A 24274-nucleotide genomic window follows, 5' to 3' on the forward strand; every position below is an offset into this window, starting at 1 on the left:
TTTCCTTCAGATGCAGGATTCGAAGCCTCAGCAGCAGCAGAAGGCTATCCTTCTGGACCTATTTCGAACCCGAAACATTGCAACTATTACTATTATGTCATTACTTTTGTGGTAAGGAAATGTGTATTCCTAAAGTACCCAGGCAATAGAACAGTTTCTGATTTGAGGGCACATGCCACAGGTTTAGATAATAAGTCTCAGCCTTGGAGCCCATCTGCACATGGTCCTTGGCTGGTGCGTGGCCCTCGATGTACTTGCACCTGCACTGCATTAATAGACAAGAGTATGGAGCCTGTAGCCTCAACTCAGATGTAAAATAGTTAGGAAACTATACGTAACAACTTGTGTATTTTAAATTCTGTTACTTTTTTTTTTTTTCCTTAAGAAGCTCCCATCTCTGTAATCTCTATTTGAAGAGAAATGTCTTTCTTGAAGCAGAGGCAGCAACTCAGTAACATAACAAGAAGCAGACCCGTGGCCAGCGTTTTTGTTCTGTTTCTGTACAGTGCCCATCTCAGTGAGATCCTGGTCCCTGCCTGGGCAGCCACGAGGAATGAGGACCCAATAATACCATATAGACAAACCGGGACCCTTTTCTGTACATATTTCCCCCAGCAGAAAGGAACTGGCTAGCACACTTGGCATGCCATAGTAAGGCACTCTTGAGATTTGAAACCCGAACATCCAGCTCTCGTCAAGATTAAATAAGATGTAACGGAACTGCTGAGGGTGGGAGACCCTGTCACTGGAGTTGGCTACAAGTAGGAACGTAGTTGGCGTGGGAAGCTTTCAAGAGTTATTTCATTGTGCCGTTAATGAGTCCATTGCAGTGAAAAGCCTTTGTGAACGACTTCCACAAAGCCTTTTACTTGGCATAGTGTATGCAGGAAGGACAGAGAAATCAGAGGTCTCTTCAAGCCGCTGTGGATATGGTCACTGGAAGGGATGACAGAATTAGAAAGATGGGGTTGCCACTGAGATTTTTTTTTTTTTTTAAGCCACAATGTCTGTGGCAATGCTTTGCGACATCCTATTTTTGTAACAACATCTGAGACAACACTGGAGACATTCAGAGACTAGTGTTTCTGGAATAATTTGGTTTTATTGCTTTTCTCAGGTTTTTCACGTCAGTTGGTTACTTTGGCTTGTCCCTCAGCACTCCAAACTGGCATGGAAATGCTTACATCAACTGTTTCCTCTCGGCTGTTATTGAAGTTCCAGCTTACGTGATTGCCTGGCTTCTCCTCCGCTCCCTCCCTCGCCGCTACTCCTTATCTGGCATCTTGTTTTTAGGGGGAGGTGTTGTCCTCTTCATTCAGCTGGTTCCTGCAGGTACAAGATTCAATACATGACTTAAGTATATAAAATGTTAGAAAAATTTTATGGTGCAATCTAATAGTTCTGTAAAATTACTGGAAACCATCAAATTTAGAATTTGAGGTCAAGTTTACACCGATCACTTGCAGCCATGATTTTTTTTTTTATGCATATGTATATGCTGAATCATGCACGGCTCTCATTTATTGTGTCGAATTACTGAGCTTTTTATAGTCCGGGGGAACTGACTTGTAAAATGAGAGCCAAACGTGTACTGTGATTTATCTGGTTGTGCGTAGAGGCTAAAAAAAACCTGAAAGTCTTCCAGATTTCACTGTGTGTAAATCTCCCCCGGATTTTGTGAAAAAGGGGTGCATTTAAGCTTGTGTTTTGTTGCTGTGTAATCCAGAGTTTTGTTCCATTTCAAGAATGCTGTTTTACTGGGAGAGAACCAAAATCTGTAAAGTACAAAATAACTGGAGCATCTACATTATGCTCAGTGGGAAGTCTGGAGCCAAGTCATCTAGGGATGGGGCTAATACATTGTATAATTAAAAAACAAAACACACACAGCTGCTAGGAAAAAGTGATACGGTCTTTGGGATGTAAAAGAAATACGGGTAATAAGCACAGGGTGTTGTTTATTCACCTTGATTTTATTTTTTCTCCTCCAGATTTTAACGTCCTGTCTGTTGGCCTGGTGATGCTTGGAAAATTTGGCATCACAGCTGCATTTTCAATGCTTTATGTCTACAATGTGGAGCTATACCCAACGCTAGTGCGAAACATGGCTGTCGGAGCTACTTCCACGGCTTCCAGGCTGGGCAGCATCATCGCTCCATACTTCGTTTACCTGGGTGAGACCTCTTGCGTTTCTTGCCTTGCACCACACAGCTGCCCAGAGAAGTTATTGGAGCTTCTAGAACGCAGGCTCAGCTTTAAGTCCCTTCATTTGTTGTCGTTTAAGTCCCTTCTCTCATCTTGGGTCTGAGTTCACTGACGTACACTGTAGAAATGAAGCAGAGCTCCTTGGGTTTCACAAAAGAATGAGGCACGTTTTTCCTTTAGTGAAGCTAGGATCTGGTCGTGCAGCACCGGTGTGGGTCCGAGCTGGTCCCAGACAATGAAGGTATTTATAAACCGTGCAAGTGGAGTGGTTGGGATTGATAACTGGTCGCATCTTGGCAATGGGTGTTACCCCTGGGACGCCAGTTAGTTTCCCAGGAAAGTGTGACAAGAAGTGATCTAGCAAGTAAGGAAATCTAGCAGTAGGAAATTCATCGCATTGTGCTCTTCATGCGCATCCTGAGGTGGGCTTGTCTGGAGCAGATGAACCAGGCAGGAATCCAAATGTTCCCTGAGTCCGTGCTCTCTAAAGCAATACATGGAAAATATACAGATTAAGCAGCACAAGAGTGTTTAATTGTGACCTTCATGAAGTGATTTTTTTTTTTTTTTTTTTTTTTTTTGATTTACTAAGCCAGGCACCTCAGCATTCATTTTTCTTTTTCTTATTGTTCATGCCTTGGTCTGTAAGCAGCGTTATTGGTTTCCTCATAGGCTTTTTTTTGACACTCATTACCATCACATTCTGAGTGCTGCACAAATATTAATTAATAATTTTTTTTTTTTCCTGAGTATACAGAAATGATCCTCATGTTGCAGACAGGAAAGGGTGACAGAGATTAGGGGATTAAGGTTGGAAGTATCTGTGAGTACTGGCTGCTCAGTCCAAGGTGCTCAATCTCCTGTTTCTTTTGCTCGCACATGATTTATTTCCTTCTACCATCACTGGACCCGACTCGGCTCTTCCCCTGCACCTAGCGAGTTTTGCTTCCTGCTGAAACCTTTGATACAAAATGAGCGTGACTGCTGACTCTGGCGGAGCACTGCTGGTGTACCCCTAAGGGGTTAATGCTGCTTCACCATGCCAGGAAAGGGGAGAGGAGACTACTGCCTGTAGCTCACCTGTGTGGTCTTGTTACCAAAATCCGGAATAAAACTCCGTAACAGCAATGAGAGGTTAAGAAGCAGGCACTCCTTTATTGCAGTGCTGGGGACAGGGGGGATCGCTCCTCCAAAGGCGTGTCCAACTTAGTATCAAAATCCGTCAGTTTTTATAGACTTTTTCTGTCAGGTCATTGTTACATAAGCTCTTTACATAAAAATGCATACTATGCTTGTTCTTAAATTTAACCTTTATAATGATTGGTCCTTTGATTGTATAACCTTATCAATATTCTTATTTAAAAACAATCATTGGTCAGTTACACTTAGCTCTACTGATTGGAATCTTTGATACTCAAATCAAGATGGGAAGGGTAAGGGGTTTCCAAGCAGCAAACTGGTGTCCATGACGGTTTCCTTAGTTTCTTAAAACAAAACATAGAAAGACCAGTAACTTCCTGGTGAGGTTTCTATGGTAAGTTATTTCAAACCTTAACAATATTAAGGTTCCTATAGTCACACATAACACAGTTCCTAAAGTTTCTATGGCTACGTTTCAAACTTAACAATCCTATACATTATACTTCACAATTTTACTTCTTAATCAAACCAAACTCTTTTATGTGATTAAATTTTGATTTCTTTACCAGAATATTTGCAACAGTCTCACCTCTACATTGCAGTGTGACTGTAACACACTGTACCAAAAATGATGAAAATACATTGTCTTTATTTCATACTTGTATAGTGCGAATGTAAAGTAAAAGGGACAGCAGGACTGAAATGCTCCTTAGGGTCTTCAGTCTCTGTTGCAGCACAGGTAACAGTAATAGAGAGATGTAGACAGGATAAAGTTTTTACTGGTTTGTGGTTGTGTTTTTTTTCTCCCAGGTTTCCATAGGCTCAGCCTTTTAAAAAATCTTGTTCCAGTCATCAGAATAGTTTCCTAAACTTTAGGAGGTTTTTGGAGAAACTCGTCAGCTGCTGATATTTGCTACAGCTAAATTAGGACCTTGCAGTTCATCCAGCTTATGAACACAGAAGAGATCAAATCACAAACTTTGGCTCTATGTGAAATACCCAGGGGTCTTCACTTTAATCCGAGTTTATTCCATACATTATAAAGCAACTGCTCTATCCCAACTAAAAAATAAAGCTGTCAAGTCCAGTTTGGTACTTTCTCCACCTTAAATACTTTAACTCCTAGCTAATCCCTTTACTGAAAGACCTTTTCGTTGCTGTGCTATTGTGACTTGAAGCTCTTGCATCCTGCCCAAACACTTGTGCGCTAGCTTCAGGCTGCTGGCAGGGACTGCAGCCTTCTAGTCCAAAATAATATTCTGAGTAGACCAAGGTCAGAGCCTCTCCTCTCGGGAGGCCTGATGCTTTCTCCCTTTGCAATAAGGAAGGGATTTAAGGATTCCCCCGTTAATGGCCCATTAGTCTGTAATTGGCCTGTTCAGCTGCCATCACTCTCTTGCCTTCTTGTGCACAAGCCCAGCAGGATGCACAGTCCCAGGCAGGTGATGAGTGCTTCGTTGCTTATGAGCACTTCTGTTCCCTCACACTGAATTATTTAGTGGAGGATTTGGTTCCTGATGACAGTGTAGTACTGAAGACTCTAGCAGTGATCCCAGCAGAGCTGTTACCTTGCAAAGATGTTGGCTATCCCAGTTGAAAATGTACAAAAAACCTATTGGCCACTACGCAAACATGGGGGATGGCATGAAACTGATGGTAGGTGGTGACCATCCTAGAGCACACGTTGTAGATTTAAAATTGAAAAATCCCTTTGTTTGCTAGCAGATACCAGATGTAGCTCAGTTTTGGATTCACCGTTGATATTTGGAAAGATTCCAGCTAATTATTCCAAATTAAGTCTGTGTTACAGCGATGTCTGGAGTGTAAGTTTTACACGAGTTCATTGATTGTGGACATATAAGTACTGGTGTCATGTCCTGTGTTCTGTCAGGTGCCTACGACAGATTCCTACCATATATCCTGATGGGAAGCCTGACTGTGCTGATCGGAATCCTTACCCTGTTTCTCCCAGAAAGCCACGGCAATCCCCTGCCTGAGAACTTTGAGCAAATGCTGAAGGTGAAATGGTAAGGCAGCTGTCATTCATCCCATGTGTCACAAGAATTCAAGATCTCTTTCTACATAATCCCGTTTCACAGTCAGTAAACGTGTTTCTTCAGATCCACTGCAAAACATCAAAGCTTTCAAAGTGCCCTTTAATTTTTTTTTTGAGTTGTTAGGCAGACACTGACATTATGCAGTTTCTCCAGAGTCCCTGAGAGCTGATGTGCTTGAAAGTGGGCACTTGAAAAGCAAGGCTGACCTTCACACCACCTTGAGGCTGTTGCTTCATATCTCCCAAAAGTCTCCATCCTTTTATATCATTCACTCTCCTTAAGTCTTCATTTAAACTATTAATTTAGTAGGATGATTCACATTACAAAAGACTTCACTCTTTCAGTGTTAGTTCATTAGGTACTACTCCAAATTAAACATAGGATTTCAGTATTGTAGCGTCTTTCATTTGGGAGGCTCGAGACATGCCAAGACAGCTTTTCTCCTGGTTTATTTGGTTTAGCGGTAAGCAATGACAGTTCTCTTGCCACACGACCATTCCTATTTAGGGTACCCTGAGCAAACATCTCCACTGAAATCCGTGTGTGTATGTTGTAGTGCTGGTGCAGTGGAGATGGCCAGTGTTTGCTAGTTACTATCATGGGAGGAAAATTCTTGGGAGCAGCAGCAGAGGGAAGCTGAATTAGCCAAAATGCAGCTGCATAGCTACCATCCAGTTTAGTGAGAATTTGTACTGGAACAGACTTTGCCCTTTTAAGTAAAAATAGCTTGAAAAAGCCGGAATTGTCTGTATCTAATCCCTGGTTGATATAAGGAGCTGTCATTATGCTTCCAGAATAAGAAGAATTCTCGGGCCAGGTTCCTTGAGAAGGGCATGCTGCTCTTTATCACAATTAGGGACTTTTCATATGTCTGACCTATGGCTTTTTGGCTTTGCAGTTGACGGACTGTAGCTAGAAATCCTAGAGTCAAACCAGATTCCCTTCACAGGCTTCTTGCATAAACAGACTGAAGTAACTGAATTACAGTCACTGAATTACGTTCAAGTTCCAAGTGGTGTTTGCTGCACTGCTTCTGCCATCTGGAAAGGGCATACTTTACAGAGCATTACATTTTTTTCTAATGTTTATATTAGTAGTGTAACCTGGTTATTTTAGTGGTGCTAATTAGGAGGGGGGAGTGTCTGATGACACCCTGTAGAATGTCCTCTAGCTTCTCAGTCTTTTACTTGCTTTCAGTTTCAGAAATGGGCAACAAACCACTGGCATTAGGAATTCAAAGGAGAATTCTAAAATTCTGGTAACACCCCTGTGAAGAAGGATGCACGCTTTCAGAGGGGCTGAAAGAAGAACAAGATTTCCGAAAAATACGTTTTCTGCCAGAGGAAAACAAACAAAACCCAACAGTCAGTGCTACGGCACCACAGTTATTATCTCCTGTGCTACTGTACCCAAATACATAGTTTACTGAACAGATGCTGTCTACTCCCGTAAGACTCTTGGTCTGTAATTCAGTGTCTTGATACCTGGGGTTTGTCAGCAGATACAGTCCCTGTTGAGAAATGGGGGCCTGTATGTGCTTAACATGATGAATTCAAGGAGTGAGCTAGAAATGAGCCTTAGGAATAATAAAGCAATGACCCCAGTCAGTCAGGTTCTCCATGAAAGCTGCTTAAAGGAAAAAAGATAGCAAACATAATGCTGGTGTTTTTTCTCACTGTGCATGTTGACTGGATGAATGGGAGTTGGGTGTCTGTCTTTGAAAAATCTCAGCACACGCCTCTAAAGATCCTGGCCTCCTTTGAAATCTGTGACCAAAGCCCGATAGACTAAGAGGGATCAGAATTTAGTTGTAGCAAAGCAGACATAGACTTTGCTGTAAGGACGTGGTTTTTAAACAAGACATCGGAGTATCTTTTGATGTTGCTTGCTTTTCCCAGGACCTGGGATCCACTTGTCCCTCTGAAAGCTGATGCTTTTTCATAAAGCCTGAGCCTGCTGAAATCCTTGGGCTTCATGAATGTTCAGTGTTTTGGGGGACAAGGGGAAGCCTTTAACACAGAAGACTATCAGCTTGCTGACTTTCTGATGGGCCATGCCCGCTTTCAAAAGAAACACAGGTTTTAGCAAGTCAATGATCCTATCCAAACATGCCATGCAGTTTTAGCTTTCAGGTTTTTCGTGGTATATTGGCATAAGCAGTTTTTTAGATGTTTTGGGTTGGTTTTTTTCAAAGCATTTCATTTCTCCTTTGAATATAAACCACATTGTTCTGTACCTTCAGAGAAAGCTCATTGCAGTTTCAAAAGCCCCTGTAAAACCTTTATATACCGTTTACAAATTTAAAGGGGGTTTGATGCTTGCAAAAATCTGATGTTCTGTACTGGAGATGTTCACCTGCAGCTATTAAAAACACAAAAGGGCTAATTTGGGACCACAGGTTTTATTGAAACAAAAAAACCCACTAACAAAGCCAGTGTTTTGTTTTTCAAATCCTATAGGTTATGTATGCAGGGGTTTTTTAAAGTTCAGCAAAGCTAGGTTGGATGAAAACAAATTTAGAGCGTAGAGTTGTGCTACTACTGTTTTATGAACACTACAGAGTTTGAAAAAAGTGTAATAACTTTTATTTTTCTATTTATTGGCTGTGCATGCACTTCTTGGCCACATAAAGTCTATCAGACCTGGCAGACTGATAATTTATCCTCTATAAATAATAATCAGCCATGATTCACCTTCTGTAAGGGCCAACAAAAGCACACTGTTTCATCTCTAATGTTGAGAGTTCATGGCAAGTTGTCTTGTGCTGGCACTTTGCACAGGAATGAGGCTCTCCCTGTAAGTTCAAGCACAAATATAAAGCTTTAAAACATTTAAATGCAAGGAACTTGTGCAATTATTTCAAGCTGCTCTTTGGGATGCGGGAATACTACTTACTTTCATATTAATTTTCTGCAGTTATGCTTTTGCCATAAATGTAATGTGGCATGAGGCAACCATTATCCTGTGACCGCTGATGTTCTCATCCCTTCTCAAGCTGGAATTTCTCTAATAACAGCAGTATTTAATCTTGGTTTTACTTACTACAAAGTTAATCTATAGACTAGCTGTTTAGACATAACTCAATTTCTCAACAAAGCCTTTATATCAGCATAGGACAGGTTTGAGGACTTGGTTAAATATAGGTGGCCGTATTTTTATCAAGATTTTTATATTAAGTTGATACTTATTTTATGTGATCGTAGGCTTGGGTATTTCTGAAAGGTAAATATTTTTGTACTCTTGAATTTTGTAGTATCTTAAAACCTAGCTTTCCTTTTTTAAATAAGAAAAAGTGTTGTGGTTTTTTTTAAAATACCTTGTTTTAATCAGTCTCATTTTTCTTGTTTATACCATTGATCTCAAGCTAGTGTCACATTTTAGTATTTTTAATGGCAGATTTAAAAAAAAAAAAAAGTCTTCCAGAAGAGTGGAATGCCACCCTGAAAAGTAAGTGATGTTGTTATAAGGCCTTACAGTGTCTGAGCATAGTAAAAATGAGAAAAAAATGAGATTGCTTCAGCTGATGAAGCATTTGCAATGAGAATTTCTGTTCTCTGCCAGTATCTTTCCCACGCTCAAATAGGGATTTCTGACGAAACTCAAAGAGCCACAGTCTGCAGAAGAACCAAACAGGGATGAATCTGGAGTGCCAGTTTCTGGCGAGTTAACTATTTTTTTAACTGTAAAGCTGAAGAAAACAGCACTGGTTTAGTAGCTATTGGCAGAAATTAAATTTATTGCTAGTGAGCTGTTTAAGCCTCTCGCTGCAGTCTTCAGGGAATTTTCTGAGTGTCAGGTACTCAGCGGGGCTCAGTATGGGACCGGTGTGCTCACGTGCAGCTGGGGGATGGCTGTAAGGCTCTGACCTGGGGATGGGAGGGAAGCACCAGCTGGATTGCTCCCACTGACCGCAGGGGCCATCGCACTGCGCCTCATCTGTCACCTCTGTCACGTTGACGTGGGTCTCTCTGTGCAACCTTTGATCCTCAGCTGGCTGACTGGACCTGCTAAAGCATATATGAAACTGTAGTAATTGTCACTAACTTCTGTCTTTGTCATAATAAAAATGTGCACTGGCATTGTATAACCTGCTTTCCATGTGGATTGTAATTGAAGAATAAAGTCGCCTAACTTTGCAATGAAGTTTAAAGAAGTAATTTAAAATGTATTTAGCATGGATAAAGTATGAAAATAAAACCCTAAAATGAGCTCTTCCACACAGGAAGACTGTTATGGTGTAGTATAGTTTTTCTGGCTTTCAGACGGTTCAATCCTGACTCTGCAATCCTACAAAGCCCCAGACACAGACTGTGGCCAGGCTCAAGAACGATTTTGAGGTTAAACTTCTATTTTGCCTATTTCACTTCCTACCTTTGAGATTTTTCACAACCATGCGATTCCAACGTGGAACCAAAGCTCTTTTTAAATACAAGCATTCAAAAATGCTGTAAAAGGTACACATTTGGCTTTTGTCAGTTAGAGGTGGAGAAAATATCAGCCACAAAAAGCCAGCTGGAAATGTAAGTTAGCCTTATGGAGAGCAAGGCCAATTTCTGCAGTGACAATCATGCAGCTTCTTAACTGAACTGTACGGGAGACATCATCTTCCCAGCAGTGCCGCTAGGTAACAAGCTGGGATTTTTGGCCTGAGAATAGACTATTAATGATTGAATTTATTGTTTGTCAAACATGCAGTACATGTCAGCGTCGCCAGCAAAACCTTTTTACGGCCACAGACAATCCCGCTGAAGGGACAGTGGCAGTTGTGGGAAGGTGCTGCTGCAGGCAGAAACAAGGCGAGGAACCATTTAACGCTCGGACTCGCAGAAAGCTGCCTGCCTTTGATTACGTGACGAGCAAAACGATGGGCGAAGGCTCTCATCCGTGGCGGCGACCCGAACCAGGGCAACCCCGAAGAACCCTGGGCTGGTTCACCTGCAACCTATAGCTAAGCCCTGGGCGTCGCAGGCAGCTGAGTAACGATTCAATCCATCTCCAGCCCGTTTTCTGAATCCTTTGGGCAGCGAGCACCGGTACGAGCAGGCAGAGCTCCCGCCGGCGGGCCTCTGTGCGCTGCCCGGCGTCTCCCGGCACGCCGGGGTCGCTTCTTCCAGCCTTTGCTGTGAACACACGCCCGAGGTGCCGGCCGAAGCCAGGCCCGCCTTCTCCCTCAAGCCTCTCCAGGCCGCCTCGCCTCCGCTCGGCTCGGCCAAGGCAGCTCCCGCCGCCGAGGCGGGTCTCAGAGCGGCGGAGCCGCCGCCAGGCGCGGCCTCGCCTCAGGGGCCGAGCCCCCGCCGCGCCTTCCCCGGCGGGCGAAGGGCATGCCGGGAGCCGCCTAACGCCGCGCTGAGGGCGGCCGGGCCGGGCAGAGCCGGGCGCTGGCGGCGGCGGCGGCACCGACCGTCCCCACCTGAGGGGCCGCAGCCTGCAAACCCCACCCCCGGCCGCTCCCCCGCCGGCGAGGCCCGGCCCATGGCGAGGCGCTCGGCGGGTCGGGGCGGCCGCTTGCTGCCCGCTCCAGACGGGCCCGCAGGTAGCGGTAGCGGCGGTCGGGCCGGGCCATGCGCGACTACGAGGACGTGACCGCCTTCCTGGGCGAGTGGGGCCGCTTCCAGCGGCTCGTCTTCTTCCTCCTCAGCGCCAGCATCGTCCCCAACGGCTTCAACGGCCTCTCCATCGTCTTCCTGGCCGGGACCCCCGAGCACCGGTGCGCCGTGCCCCGCGGGGCCAACCTGAGCGGCGAATGGCGCAACGCCAGCATCCCGCTGGAGCTGCGGGAAGGGCGGGCGGCGCCGAGCCGCTGCCGCCGGTACCGCCTGGCCGCGCTCGCCAACTTCTCGGCGCTGGGGCTGCGGCCCGGCTCCGACGTGGAGCTGGGGTCGCTGGAGCAGGAGCCCTGCCTGGACGGCTGGGAGTACAGCCGCGACGTCTACCGCTCCACCATCGTCACCGAGGTATGGGGTTTTGGGGCGGCGGTTTGAGGGGGGTCTGGTCCCTCTCGCCGCGGGAGGTGCGGGCAGGCTGCTGCGGGGGTGCCGAGGGGAGAAGCGTGCGGTTACGGTAGCGCCGGTGGAGCTGGTCCCTGCCTGGGCATCGGCCCTGCTGTCGAATCTGGCGTGCTCGGTTTATTTGGAGATCTTCTGTTCGCTTCCACGCGCAGAAGCGGTCGCCACACGCAGCGCGTAACGGTCACCGCTTAATGGGTTTCATCTGGTCTCTGTACAAGCGGCTTGGAGCGGCGGTCAGCGCAGCGACGAGGGGTTCAGCTCGCTCCGTGGTTCAGAGATGTCTCTTTGAACACGGGAGGTCAAAAGGGGTGGGGTTTTTTTCTGTAAAAAAAGAAAAAAAAAGGCGGTAGAAGTCACCCCGAGTTGTGCAAGTTGCAGCAGTTGGGGAGCCCTGGTTTGATGCTGTGTCCAAAAGGACCTTGAACGTCGCAGCGTGCCCACAGTGCCTCTGCTTTGGTCATGCCCGCTGCTTTGGTCTCCCCGGTCACCTGCCGGGGACAGGTCAGGTTCTTGTCCGCTCAATACACTCCTCGAGTCAAGTCTTCGGTCAGGGCAGCCAAACGAAGTTGAAGCTGTGCTGATTGTCCCTCTCGTGTCGGGTGGAAGCTGTAGAGACCCACAGGTACTGGTTGACGTAAGATACAGGGAAATGGATTTTGAGGAATACTTGAATTTCCAAACGTGTATAAGTTTTTTTCAGAAGGCTTGCAAACCATTTGCACCGTCCCATTGCCTGTTTGTGCCTGTGGACAAGTTCTACAGAGCTGGAACTATATTTGCCTTTATTCCTTGCTTTGCAAAATGGGTTGTGATGGGTGTTTGGATAGTGATGGATGCGAGTAATTCATGACCATAAGCTGATCTGAGCACAGAAATCTTCCTCAGGAGGAGAAGGACTGGGGTGAGGACGGGAGCATGGGAGAGGAGCCGAGCCAGCGCAGGGAGGCATGGAAACGGTGACACTGGAGTTGTTGGAAACTTCCCTTGAGTGTGCATAGCAGCAGGGGCTTGAGTGATTCTGACAAGTGGCACAAGGCATTGCCTCACCTGCTTATAAAAAACTGCTGTCTTTCTCGAGAGGAAGGCTGCTCTGAATTTCTAGACTCTGGTCCTTGCTGAAATGCACTTTTGTGAAAGGCTGAGGTGCTCTCAGGACAGCGTAAGGCAATTGGCATTTTCTCAGGGCAGTCCCATTCATGGGTGAATGTACGGGTTTTGTTCCAACTGCCTAAATATAACGGTTGACCTGGCTTAGACATGGTTTTAGCCAGTACTTTGTCTCTGGAGCTTCTTCGCTGAGCTCTGACTTGGTGTAAATTAAAATACCTTGAGCTATCAGTGCATCGTCCAGGAGTCTAATAATCTATAAGAAACAGGAGCTGCTAACATTTTGCTGAGACTTCCCAGGAGCTCTGGCCCGTTGCCTGTATGGTTTGGCAGATGTTTTGTGTCTGTGGGGGGTAATGTTTGTCTGCCCAGACATCATGCACTGAGGCGGTATTTTTTTTTTCCTTTAATATTAATGCTTCTGAGGGAGTTTTGCAAGAGCTGTGGCCTTTCACACACTTGCAGGTTTCCAGTATTAAACTTGTTTAATTTCTTGGCTTGGTGCTGCTGCTTTTATGATTGACTAATCTTGTGTTTGGTTGCATATCTCTAACTTGTTGAATAATCATGAGGACCTTTGTCCTAGATTTCCATGGCTGACACGGGGAGGGGGAAGGGGGAATTTTTGTTAAGAAAGCTTTTTGCTGAATCTCTCATGACTCTAGAGAAAGTCCTCATTTATGGTTCTGCTTTTCAGGAGAGACTTAAAACATTCAGTTCCCTCTCATTTGAAGAGAGACTTCCTTTTCTCACACAGACTAACAACAGAAGGTTGTTATTAGCCAGTCTGTAGTATTTAACCAGCTCCCATGTAACAAAATCCCTTTCTGTCTTTTACTTTTTGAAATGCTGTAGCTCAGAGGATAAGAAAAGCTTTACTTTGTCTCAAGAAGCCATCTGTGTCATTCTTATTCCTCCATAAGTCCTATAAAAAAAAGAATGTAGGAGTAATAAAAGTTCATACGTGGTAGTAAAAGGAATAAAACCAGGGGTAATTAAGGGAAAAGGCTAACAACTTCTGCTGGTCATATCTGTTATGGGGCTGTACTGCATAACTGGGAATAGAATTGAGCAGTGGAGTTACGAAGAGCACGAGTGGACTGGAAATATGATATAATGAGAAGACGTTAGATGAGACAGCAGTCAAAACATTTTAGTCCATACAGGAGTAATTCTTACATACTGAATCATAAATAGACACCGAATTTTGTATACACATATTCATCCTCAACTTCTAAAAATGTGTTGCGTTATGCATCAATTTGATATCAATTCAGTGCAGGTGGTGTACTCCAGAGCTGCATGTTTTATCCCTGTTGTGCTCTTAACAAGCTTCAGGGACTATTTGGCTTTTGCCGAGGAAGGATGCGCATGGTTGGAATTGCACAGGGCTGGCGCTCTGTCTTGTATGGACGTGCAGGGAGAGAAAGGTCTGGGCAGATATGAGGGCCCAGAAGTTTCCATTCCCTGCACACCAGGGATTCAAGTGCCCCACTGTGCTGCCAGACTCCTGTCCCTGAAGATCAGTGGGTTATGCCAGACTTTCAGGAAACAAGTGGAGGCTGCAATGGTGAATTCTGGAATGACACAAATGGGCACTGTGGTACAGCTGTCGAACTAGAGGTTTTGGTGTTCACTCTTTATGGGAAGGCAGAGGGATGTATTGTTTTGCTTTACCAAAATAAAAACACGGGTTTGTGCTAGATGTTGTAATTTCCACAGGCTTTTCTAAGAGGGGAGCCAACAGCTGAAGTGTAAATCAAGCCCGTGTCATCCAGGTTCAGCTCCCACCAAACTCTTGATTAATGTTAATGTTAGTCACCGCCATTATTTCTCACCTTTCAAAATAGGTGCCTCCTCTTTCTTGCTGTAGGTTAGTAGGTTAGTATCTGCTTATTTTCTGGCTGAGGTCATATTGACAACTTCTCAGCCCCAGGAGCTTAGGAAGCTATGGAAGGACCTTTAGGTGATTTGCAGGTACAAAATCTTAGTATTAATAGTCTTGTCAGAAGAAGGAAAAAAAGTGTAGTTTTCATTTAATAACTAAATATGAATGTCTGACAGAGGTACAAAAGTACTTCTAAAACGCTGAGGTTTTCAACGTGTGATTTAAGAAGCACATAATGCAGGACTCGTGAGAATTGTACGAAGTACAGACATTTCTGATCCTGCAGCATAAAATAGGGTTAGCATTATTAAAGGATGATAGGCCTGCAGTTGATTTTGTTAAAATGGAAACAATGCTCTTTTAGAGGTACCATGGACAATTATAGGGTAATGTTCCGATTATGCTGTCTTTACTTTTAAAACTCAGCTCATGTTTCTCAGTTTCTGATGTCAGTGCCCTGTTTCCTTTTTCTTCAGCTATATCAAAAATGTGATGTGTGGGGGAGAGTTAAGTTTCTGCACTAGAATTTTAAACTATTTGGCGCTTCCCTTCCTGTTCTGTGCAAGTTTAAAACAACTACAAGGGGAGAAATTGAGCAGAATGTGTATTTTGTAAATACAGACTTCTGTTTACATTTGGATAATAAGCTTTGATGTAACATTTAGAACTTCTAAGTATTTGGAATACACAAATGTGTTGTCAGAGGAAAGGGTGTTTAATAACACTCATAGCTCTCAAGTAAGCAGAGAATATTTATATGGGTATGAACAAGACCAGATTCATAAGTACTCAGTTGTGAGACTGTGAGATTTTTTTGAAGAACCTGCCTCCACTTGCAGAGAGAAGCAAGTGGTAGGAGAGAGTACAAGATATTGGATTAGCTTCAAAAATTCTTGCTAACATGTTGATTTTAAAAAGAAAATATTAGCACATGGGACTATCCCACTTCATTTTTCAATCATGCGTGTTATTCTCGGCAAGAAAGGAAAACAGTTTAAAAAATAAATAAATAAAGGAGTGGGAGGACATGATATATTGTAGCTGTAAAAATTCCTTTTCCTATAAGGCTTTTCCTTATATAACAGGCGTGTAACAGAGTAAGGCTCTTGGAAGTTTTTGTATTTGTCATAGTTCATACTTGTTTAGGGTTCTAGTGTTGGTATTAGGGAGGTGTGAGTGCTCTTGCAGTAGAACAGTTCTCTATAATCTGAGAAACATGCTTTTTTCAAGTGAGGTCCTAAATTATATTGTTCGTGGCCTTGCAACTACTTCTATAACTTTCCAAACATACTTGGTGTATATTTGGTGGTGGTATATATTTGTTTGCTGTGATGCTGTATTGCAAGAACTTCTGATGTTTTTAAGAGCTCCCCTGTAATTAGACTTGCAATTTCCATGTTATAATGCATTGATAATATTGGACAAATTGTATGCTTAAATAGGGTAGGCATCTTGTCATTAGCATCTAGAATTTTGTTATTTCCTGTTTTGTCATCTCTTACAAGATGATATAATTGTAGTGAAAGTGAAGCAGGATAAGGGATCTGCATCGGTGTCTGGATGAGAGCCATTGCAGCATTTACTGTTAGTAATTCATGAAGTGCCAGCTCTCCTTTCGAGGCAGGTGGTATTCTGCAAGTGCAGTGGATGCAGAGCCTGTACACAGGGAATTGGTCTTTACCCCTTAAGGTTTTGCAGTGCTTAGAGAACTTAGAGGAATGGTATTTTTTACTTGTGGTATGGCAGTATTTTCAGCTGGACTTGTGGCATCCTGTCTTCCTAAACTTGCCTTGCAGTTTTAGTTGTTTTATGCTTTGAAGGTTGTTCCACCGTCTGCAGTTTAAAGAATTCAAATATTTCATCTTGAAGTCTGCACTTCATTGTGATTGCAGTTTGTATGAAAATTGTGGGGTAGTTTTCTTTTTGGATAGAGGTGTTATATTAATGTTTAGTTTAATATTGGGAAGGGGTAAAATAGAATACAGGAAATACAAGTCTAGCAAGACTGACACACCTCTACGTATGCTGCTTAATGTAATTCTAGCTAAACCTGCAATAATACTTCTTGTTCAGGTTGTATTGTGACAAAAGGCTGGAAGCTAATAAAATGTGGCTGGGGAGCGTCTTCTGTTTGAGGGAAGGAGGAGATCTGAGGGAGTAGTTTAGGTTTTTTTGTTCTTCTCAGTTTTGTAACTGGGCTTGTCTTATAGAAAGGGATTTGGAGATGTGGTTCGAGGTAGCTGACTTGCCATGCAAGAGATGAAGCAGAACTTGGGAAGTGCTCTCCTAAAGAGATGCTTAAGTGATGACTCTAACTACCTAGGACTGTTTCATACTCTGGCCCCAAACCTGTCCTTGAGAAGCAACTGCTTCAGTCCCTCTCCCTTGTGGTGTCCCCCCACCTTCTCCCCCAAGCTGTTCACATTTTCTGGCCGTCTCCATAGCCTGTCATCTTTTCCCCGTGCCCTCTCTCCACCTGTCCTCACCAGTGGCTGGTATCAGCCAGGGATCCGTTACAGAGGTGCATATCTCACCATGCAACTTGCCTCTGATGCGTAAGTGATTATTGCTATTAGATGTGAGGCTGCTGATGGAAGACATCACCCCAACCTGATGAATTGTTTGGGAAGTAGCTATAGCCCAAAGTATCTGCAAGCTGTCTGAGTAAGAAGATAAGTTTAAACTCCAACAGAAGGATGCCTTCTTCTAAAGTTATAATAAAATTGAGTGAGAATGCTCTGTGCTGTGCCTTGAGCATTGGTACCAGTGTTTAGGAGCTCAGTGCTTCACAACGTCAGCGGCTGCTGTTTGAAACAAAGCTGAAATGTTTTTCTCCTGTTTGGAGCCCCGATACCTTGCTGAGGTTAACCTTATCTCATTCACTGGGGCAAAGGCCGTTACAGCTAGCAGGCTAACTCAAAGGATACTAAGAAGTCAAAATAGCACATGATTTTAGAGCACTGGGTCACGGTATACTGTGTCCAAACAGCACTGCCAGCAGCAGACTTCAATCAGTAACTACTCCTGGGACACTTGGTCTTTGCGATGCTGGTCTTCTAACAGTGATGCTTCGGTGACTTCTTGGGCAACATACAGTTGAGGGAGGGGTCTGGTTGCAGAACGGTTCTGGAAGACTGATGCCACCATGACTAACAGGCAATGTAGTAGACCTTGTTGGTGAGTCATTAAAAAGTTGAAGACTTCAGCATTTATTTGCCAGAGTAAGGGGTAACAGACCTTAAAACCCCTTGGTTCTGATTGTTGTACATCTGTGGAGTCTGTAATTAACTGGTATTGCACAACCAAGGTAGTTTTCTCTTGGAAATTTGATATTGAAGTTCACTTTGGTGCCTGGTTCAAGTGATCTTCAGCATAACAGCTCCTAGCATTGCTTTAATAGAGCGGACAGAAAAACAAGCTGGTAATCATTGCCACATTATAAGGACTGATACGTTTCCACCTGCCAATGCAAGAAGCTTTTGGCAGAAGAGCGCAAAACGTTTTAATACCATGAACTTTTCCAAGCAACGTCTCTACCTCAGTGGTCTGAAGAAAATGTTTGTTACTGGGCACAAGCATGCCAGTGTCTGGAAAGCCAAGTGTTGCGCAGCCTCGTGCCAAAGTACAGGGTGTAAAATAGATGAAAGGAGACAGCTAACGCAAAAGCACAGGGTGATCAGCTGGAAAATAATGACTTAGTAATGTTAGACTATAAATCACTGAGCTAGATGTTTGGCTAGTTAGATTTTATTTCTCTTATTGAAGATATCTGGCTCCAGTAGCTGATAGGAAGATGATTCTTTGTGAGTAAGCAAGACTTTATTAATGCAGGATTTGTATTTGTGGTATTTGTTTTCCTGATAAGTGTCATCATATGAAGACATATGATAACCACTGAAACCTTTGGCCTATATAAATTTGATAACGATCATTTGCTTCGTATTTCCAAGTTGCCAGATGCATTTTGCTGAAGCTTCCTGGCTGGATTAGCCTCTGTGGTTGTCACAGAATTGCTCAAACTTTCTTTAATCTATAATGAAGTACAGCTTTTGTTGAGTAAATATTCATTATAAATTTTAATTACAGTTTTTAATCCAAATGATATTGATAACTATAGTAAGTTAAATCCCTTACTTGAGTGGTGTAAATGTTAGCACATTAGAAGGTCACAATTCTGAAGGGGACTTCTGTAATAATGCGTAATTGATGGTGTGGTAGGATTTATTGGAGCATTGTATTGCGTGCTGGTGCCTGTGCTTCAGGTGGTGTGAGGCTGGAAAAGCCATAAAAGTGTGTAAGTGCAAGAACAACGTTGAAGGTTATGAAGTTTGACATGAGGAGAGATTTTTTCAGACATAAAACCACAATCAGATTTATCAAAGGAGAGGTTAAGAAATTACTTGAATACAGTTACAAATTGGGAAAATGTGCATTTCGTTTGCTCCCATGACCTTAAAGAAATAATAATGATGAGCTGAATTCATAAGGTAGCGTAAGTATTGGCAGCTAAAGTTACATAAACGCCGACGAAAGTGCACCCTGTATGAATGAGCATCATTCACCTCTAGAAGAACTTCCAGTTCTAATTCAAAACTGGATGCTCTTCCATGAAATAAGTGGTGGCTCAGTTGAGTTTTGCCACGGACATCTGGGAGTGGAAGACCATTGTCAGTGTTGTTCATTCAGTGCATGGTTTTTAGTGATCTTTCAACCTTAAAACATACACTAGGATATAACTGTAGCGTGAACTGTTAACGGACTGAGGGCCGTGAGATTCCTGGAGTCAAAGGCTTAATGCTAAGGAGACTGGGCTGGCAGACAAAGCAAAACGCTGACATTCCCATGCGTGGGACCACGGACGAGGTGGATGGGGAGCTGGGACATGCAGCAGCTGCAGGGGCAGATCTTACAGGGTGTTCCAGTACAAATTAAAAAAAAAAAAAAAAAAGAGGAAAACACTCTATACTTAATTATTTGTAACTGGGGGGCAAGGGGATTAATTATTGGGGTCAGGGTGAATATTTTAATTTCATTTCAACCTTTTTAATACAGATTGAAAACTAAAAGTTTCCATCGCTAAAACATCAGAAGAGGCCCTGTGGGAGGAATAACTGAGCTCAGGAGGGTTTTGGCCTCACATCAGAAGCATTAGTTGCCTCCAAATTCCTCTCCTGTGGGGCTGCAGCACCTCCTGCCCTCTGCCAGCAGCTTGCTGGGTAGCACGGCAGGACGAGGAGAGCTCTGGGAACTCCTCCAGTCACAGCATAGCAGTGAGGTGAGGGACGAGGCATCCCTGCTGGGTTTTGTTCTTTCTTCTAATATTTACGCACTTTTTTCCCCACCAATGATCAAAATAAAATTAAGACTCTTTCAATAATAGCTGTTGGTATAGATACAAAAATAACATGAATGTTATTTTCAAAACATCGGACTGAAATGGGTAGGATATTGGAAACTACTGCAGTCTAGATTTAGTAATTATCTTGTTTTCTTCCTCTTTTTTGTTTTCATTTTGGAAATCTTGGTTTGTTTTGTATATATTTCAATTTGTATTCCAAAGATTATAATTGCCATTAGTTAGGTTCCCAGTGAGGAGTGAGCAGTCTCCAGTCTCTCTAGAAACCGTATTAAAATGTAATAAAGGAAGAGGCGCTTTTTTTTATATATATTTTTGTTTCTGTGATTCAATTTCTCATAAATTAGAAATGTGAATTTTTAATGACAAACTTTGCCATATGCAGGGAAATCAAGTTTGGAGTCTATTCTCACTCCTTCAAAAACCAGCAGAACTGGAGCAGTTTAAGGGGCTGCAGAGCCTTTGCAAGGGAGCTGAAGCAAGCGCATTATGAAATTATTAGTTGCTGTCACTCATATATGTGTAGGAGAAACACCACAGCCATCACCTGTGTAAAGAAAGCCACACGGGTCACAACTGAAGGTAGTGGTGGGGCCTCAGCTGCATCGCTGCCGAGATGGCTCAGGGTCGGTGGCATTTGCCCTCTGCTGCCCAGCGTCCCTTCCCATTATTTTCATGGAGCTGCATCTGTGCAGTAGGTTAGTTATTCCTTTCTCTTGTACCCTTTGGACAGAAAACCTCCACATTTTCATCTGGGCTGAGCCAAGATGTTTAGGAGGGAGGGGAAATCCTGTTTATTAGAAGACTTTCATGTTCTCTCTCCCTGCAGTGGAATCTCGTATGTGATGACGACTGGAAGGGACCCCTGAGCACCTCCCTGTTCTTTGTGGGCGTCCTGCTCGGATCTTTCTTATCAGGACAGCTCTCAGACAAGTAAAGTATATACACCAGAGCTGCTGGCTCTTTGATGCTGTTTTGTAAGCAATTCTTGTATGTGAATTTTCCTATAAGTGTCTTTCTGCAACTACTGACATGTCTTTGTTCTGTGACTGTCTAATCTGAATGTACACAGAGTGTATAGAGTAAATGTCCTGAACTAGAACAGAATGTTAAAAAGATTGTTAGTGGGTTTTACCTTTATCTGTTTATTTTTTTCAGCTAAATCACTTCTGGAGCAAACCTTTTATGCCAGAAAACAGGTGTAGGAGATAAGTTTCATCTGGAAAAATCAGATCAATGACGTTCTCTTCTAATTACTTTGGACTATGTTCACATAGAGCCCTGAGGCTTGTTTTCCTTTTTTTGAGGTCAAATTTAAAATACTTTTTTTATAAACACCCATAGCTTCTCTTCCTCATCATCAAATCCAGCATCTAAGTCCAATGATCTGCATTTGTGGAAGCCGCAAAGCATGAATGCTGTTCAGCTCTACTCCAGAGAAGCAAGGCTTTCTTGTTTATCAGTACAAACATTAAAAAAAAAGGAAAACACCATTAATTTTTGCAATGTTGACAGTTGATTGTTTGGTTTTTTTAAAGCTCAGTTTTTCTGATTCTCTTCCTGGGATTTGCTGTACAATGCATTGTATGCCGTCTTCCTGATTCCCAGAGAACAGTATGTGGTCCTCTAATTTGTGGATTTACTTGTAGAGTTTCTATTTCTTTGAAACATAATCCCTATGCCACAAATCTTCTAGCATTGTTCAGGGCCTTTGCTTGGTTTCCTGCTCATCAGGTTGGACCAGTTTTGAGCTTGGAGGCAGTAATCCTTGAAAATCAACCATCTCTCCTGGACTTCTCTCCAGAGCTGTATGTCGTGGGATTTTTCCAAGCAGATCCCTGATCAGTCTAGTGTTTGCTCTCCCGGTGATCCTGCCTTCTGCCTTGTTCCTCCCCTCCCAATCCTGCACTTCACCATCGTGCAGCCAGCAGCCATGGGTGCTGCTGACCTTTACGTCCCGAAACAGTTCTCCCTTGTTTGCAAGCTTGAGGTTCAGCAGTGTCTCCCTTTGTTGGCTCCTCAGTCACCTGCATTAGGAAGTTGTCATTGATGCACCTCAGAAACCTCCTGGGTCTTGTCCTTCCAAGAGGTATTGGGGTGGTTGAAGTCCCCCACGATGGCCAGTGCCTTTGAACGCAAGGCTTCCTGTGGTTGTCTGAAGAAGGCCTCGTTTGCTTCTTTCTGATCAGGTGGTCCACAGTGGACACCCACAGCGGTGACGGCGTTGGTCCACCTCCTAATCCCTAAGCTCTGAGCTGGCTCGTCATCCATCCCAGGCAGAGCTCCATGCCTTCCAGCTGCCCTCCCATGTGAGGGGTGATTTCCCCACTTTGCCATGGGGAGTCTCCCACCACTTCATCCTGGTGCTGCTGCAGGGCTCGGGTGGTTTGTTCAAAACAGCTCCCAGCCCCTTGTCTGCTATGAGGATGCCAAGCGTCTTCCATGGCGACTAACCAGCAGGTGAAGCAGGAGCTGTTCTGGTGCCAGAAGCTACGAGCTTCCCACCTTCACAATCACGGGAGTCTCCTCCTTCAGCTCCTTCGCTTGGTGACACAGATCCTCACCAAGTGTGGTCAAGGAGCTCATGAGTGCAGCTCATCCAGTTTTCCGCATAGCCACTGAACAGCAGCTAGCTCCTGGTCAAGAGACCCAGTGCATCCAGCAGCCCCCCGAGGAGACTGCTCCAGCAAGGCTGCCTGCGGTGTTTTGCCATCGCCATCTGCTCATCTGGTACAGAAAGTCCTGCAGAGAGCCTGAGCCCTGTGCCTGGCCAGGCGCCGCACTGAGATTGACAAAATGTTTTGCAGTTCAAGTAACAACCTGTTCTTAACGTGTTGTGATCTACCTGAGACTCGTGGCACCAACTGTAGACCTCCTGGTCAAGACCAACTGTAGACCTCCTGGTCAAGTCTAACTTCGGAGCGTGGTTATGTGCACCTGCGCTCAGCAGATGTCCTGTCACAGGCTGCAAAGTCTGCTGGTGGTGTGGGACTGCCCAGGCTGGGACATCGGCACTGACTCTTATAACAGTGTGATGGGTTGGGTTTAGTTTAAATTTCTGTTCTTTTATTTTTTTAATACTTCGTCAACAAAATTGCTAGAATCCCTTAAATTGGTTCATTTTTTTTTACCAAGTGGAATGAAGATTGCAGCATGGGATCACTTACTGATAATAGCATCTTACAAACTTGAGTTTTACCACTCTTTCAGAAGCTTTCCTTCTTTTTCTTTTTCTTTTTTTAACACGCTGATCAGTGTCATGAACTGTGTGCTCCTTAGAGGAGAATGAGCATCTAATACTCTTGCGTTGTAAATAATTTGCTCCCGATGATTTGTCTCCCTGCTCATCCTATTAGTAAGAAAGGAATAGTGTTCCAGCACATACTTAAAGGCAACTTAACTAGCAGCCCTTGGCATATTATTTTCTCTTCAACAGTGGATTTTTTTAATGTATTTAGAATAGTTGTGCCTGTGTCACATTTCCTGAACCTCTGCTTTTTCCAGATATTTTGTATCTTCCTAAGTATGCACATGAGTAATCTTATTTTTCTGTTTCTGAACATGTAACTCATGCTGTTGTATAATCATCTTTTTTTTTTTTCCCCCCCTCCTTCTTCTTTAATCTGTCCATGGAAGGTTTGGCAGGAAGAATGTGCTGTTTGCAACTCTGGCAATGCAGACTGGCTTCAGCTTCATACAGGTCTTCTCTACCAGCTGGGAGATGTTTTCAGTGTTCTTTGTGCTGGTCGGCATGGGACAAATATCTAACTACGTGGCAGCATTTGTTCTTGGTATGAAAGTCCTACTGGGCACAGTATGTGTTGTTTAGTCTTGTGCTTTTTCTGCTCCTTTTTGGTACTGGCTTAGGGTTGCTTTGTTTTGCCAAGCAACAATTTGTTTTGTCCTCGTCACACATGGATAACTCGTCCTCTCCTTGGAAGTTTCCAGTTGATAGAGGTGCAATCTGAATTAATTCTGTGGCTTACAATCCTAAAAAGGCAAAAAAACAGAAATCAATTATTCGAAACAAAGTCCATCTTCTAGTTGGAGAGATAAGGCATGTAAGACATGATTTTTCAGGGATTTCTGTTGTCCGTTTTGGGGCCTAAATTGCTATTTGATTTAAAAACTTGCAAAAGAAAAAAAATAGAGTAAGCATTATAAAGTCTCCTTTAAACAGCCTATAGTAAAAATTAAATGGCATAATGATTCGTGCTTTGTATACTTTATATTTAACTAAGACCATATTTGGTCATGGGAATGTGAATTACCTTATGAATCTGAGATTATCTAAAAATTATTAATGTTATTTACAGTGATCTCACTGTCCAAAGTACCAAATGTTGGCAAGAAGTTCCTTTTGGGCCAAAGAAGGCCAGTGCAGCTGTGAAAGCAGTGTTTAGCAAACCTCACTGCAGACATCCTGCTGCAATCTTCTTTGATTTCCGTGGAAACGAGGAAGATTATATTTCTTTTTCTGTCTCTTAATTTGCAGGTCCCAAAGCATTTCAAA

The 24274-nt window shown here is 43.6% G+C and overlaps 2 protein-coding genes across 5 annotated transcripts in view; both read left to right on the plus strand.

Moving 5' to 3' along the window:
- SLC22A4 (solute carrier family 22 member 4) overlaps positions 1 to 9610 on the plus strand; it is a 28588-nt gene extending 18978 nt beyond the window's left edge. The window contains exons 6-10 of the mRNA XM_029998002.1: positions 11 to 111; positions 1118 to 1332; positions 1992 to 2174; positions 5237 to 5372; positions 6600 to 9610. Of these exons, the coding sequence (XP_029853862.1) occupies positions 11 to 111; positions 1118 to 1332; positions 1992 to 2174; positions 5237 to 5372; positions 6600 to 6675 (711 nt within the window). The 3' untranslated portion in view covers positions 6676 to 9610. The remainder of the gene's footprint in view (positions 1 to 10; positions 112 to 1117; positions 1333 to 1991; positions 2175 to 5236; positions 5373 to 6599) is intronic.
- Positions 9611 to 10704: 1094 nt separating this feature from the next.
- The window catches only part of LOC115334041 (solute carrier family 22 member 5-like), a 30903-nt gene continuing 17333 nt past the window's right edge, over positions 10705 to 24274 (plus strand). The window contains exons 1-3 of one of the 4 annotated variants that reach the window (XM_041119292.1): positions 10705 to 11356; positions 20591 to 20694; positions 23398 to 23552. In XM_041119292.1, the coding sequence (XP_040975226.1) occupies positions 10964 to 11356; positions 20591 to 20694; positions 23398 to 23552 (652 nt within the window). In that variant the 5' untranslated portion in view covers positions 10705 to 10963. The remainder of the gene's footprint in view (positions 11357 to 20590; positions 20695 to 23397; positions 23553 to 24274) is intronic. The other 3 variants (XR_005931109.1, XM_029997772.2, XM_029997771.2) reach the window with 3 other exon arrangements.

This window comes from Aquila chrysaetos, chromosome 22, assembly GCF_900496995.4.
Source record: "Aquila chrysaetos chrysaetos chromosome 22, bAquChr1.4, whole genome shotgun sequence".
NCBI classification, from domain to species: domain Eukaryota; kingdom Metazoa; phylum Chordata; class Aves; order Accipitriformes; family Accipitridae; genus Aquila; species Aquila chrysaetos.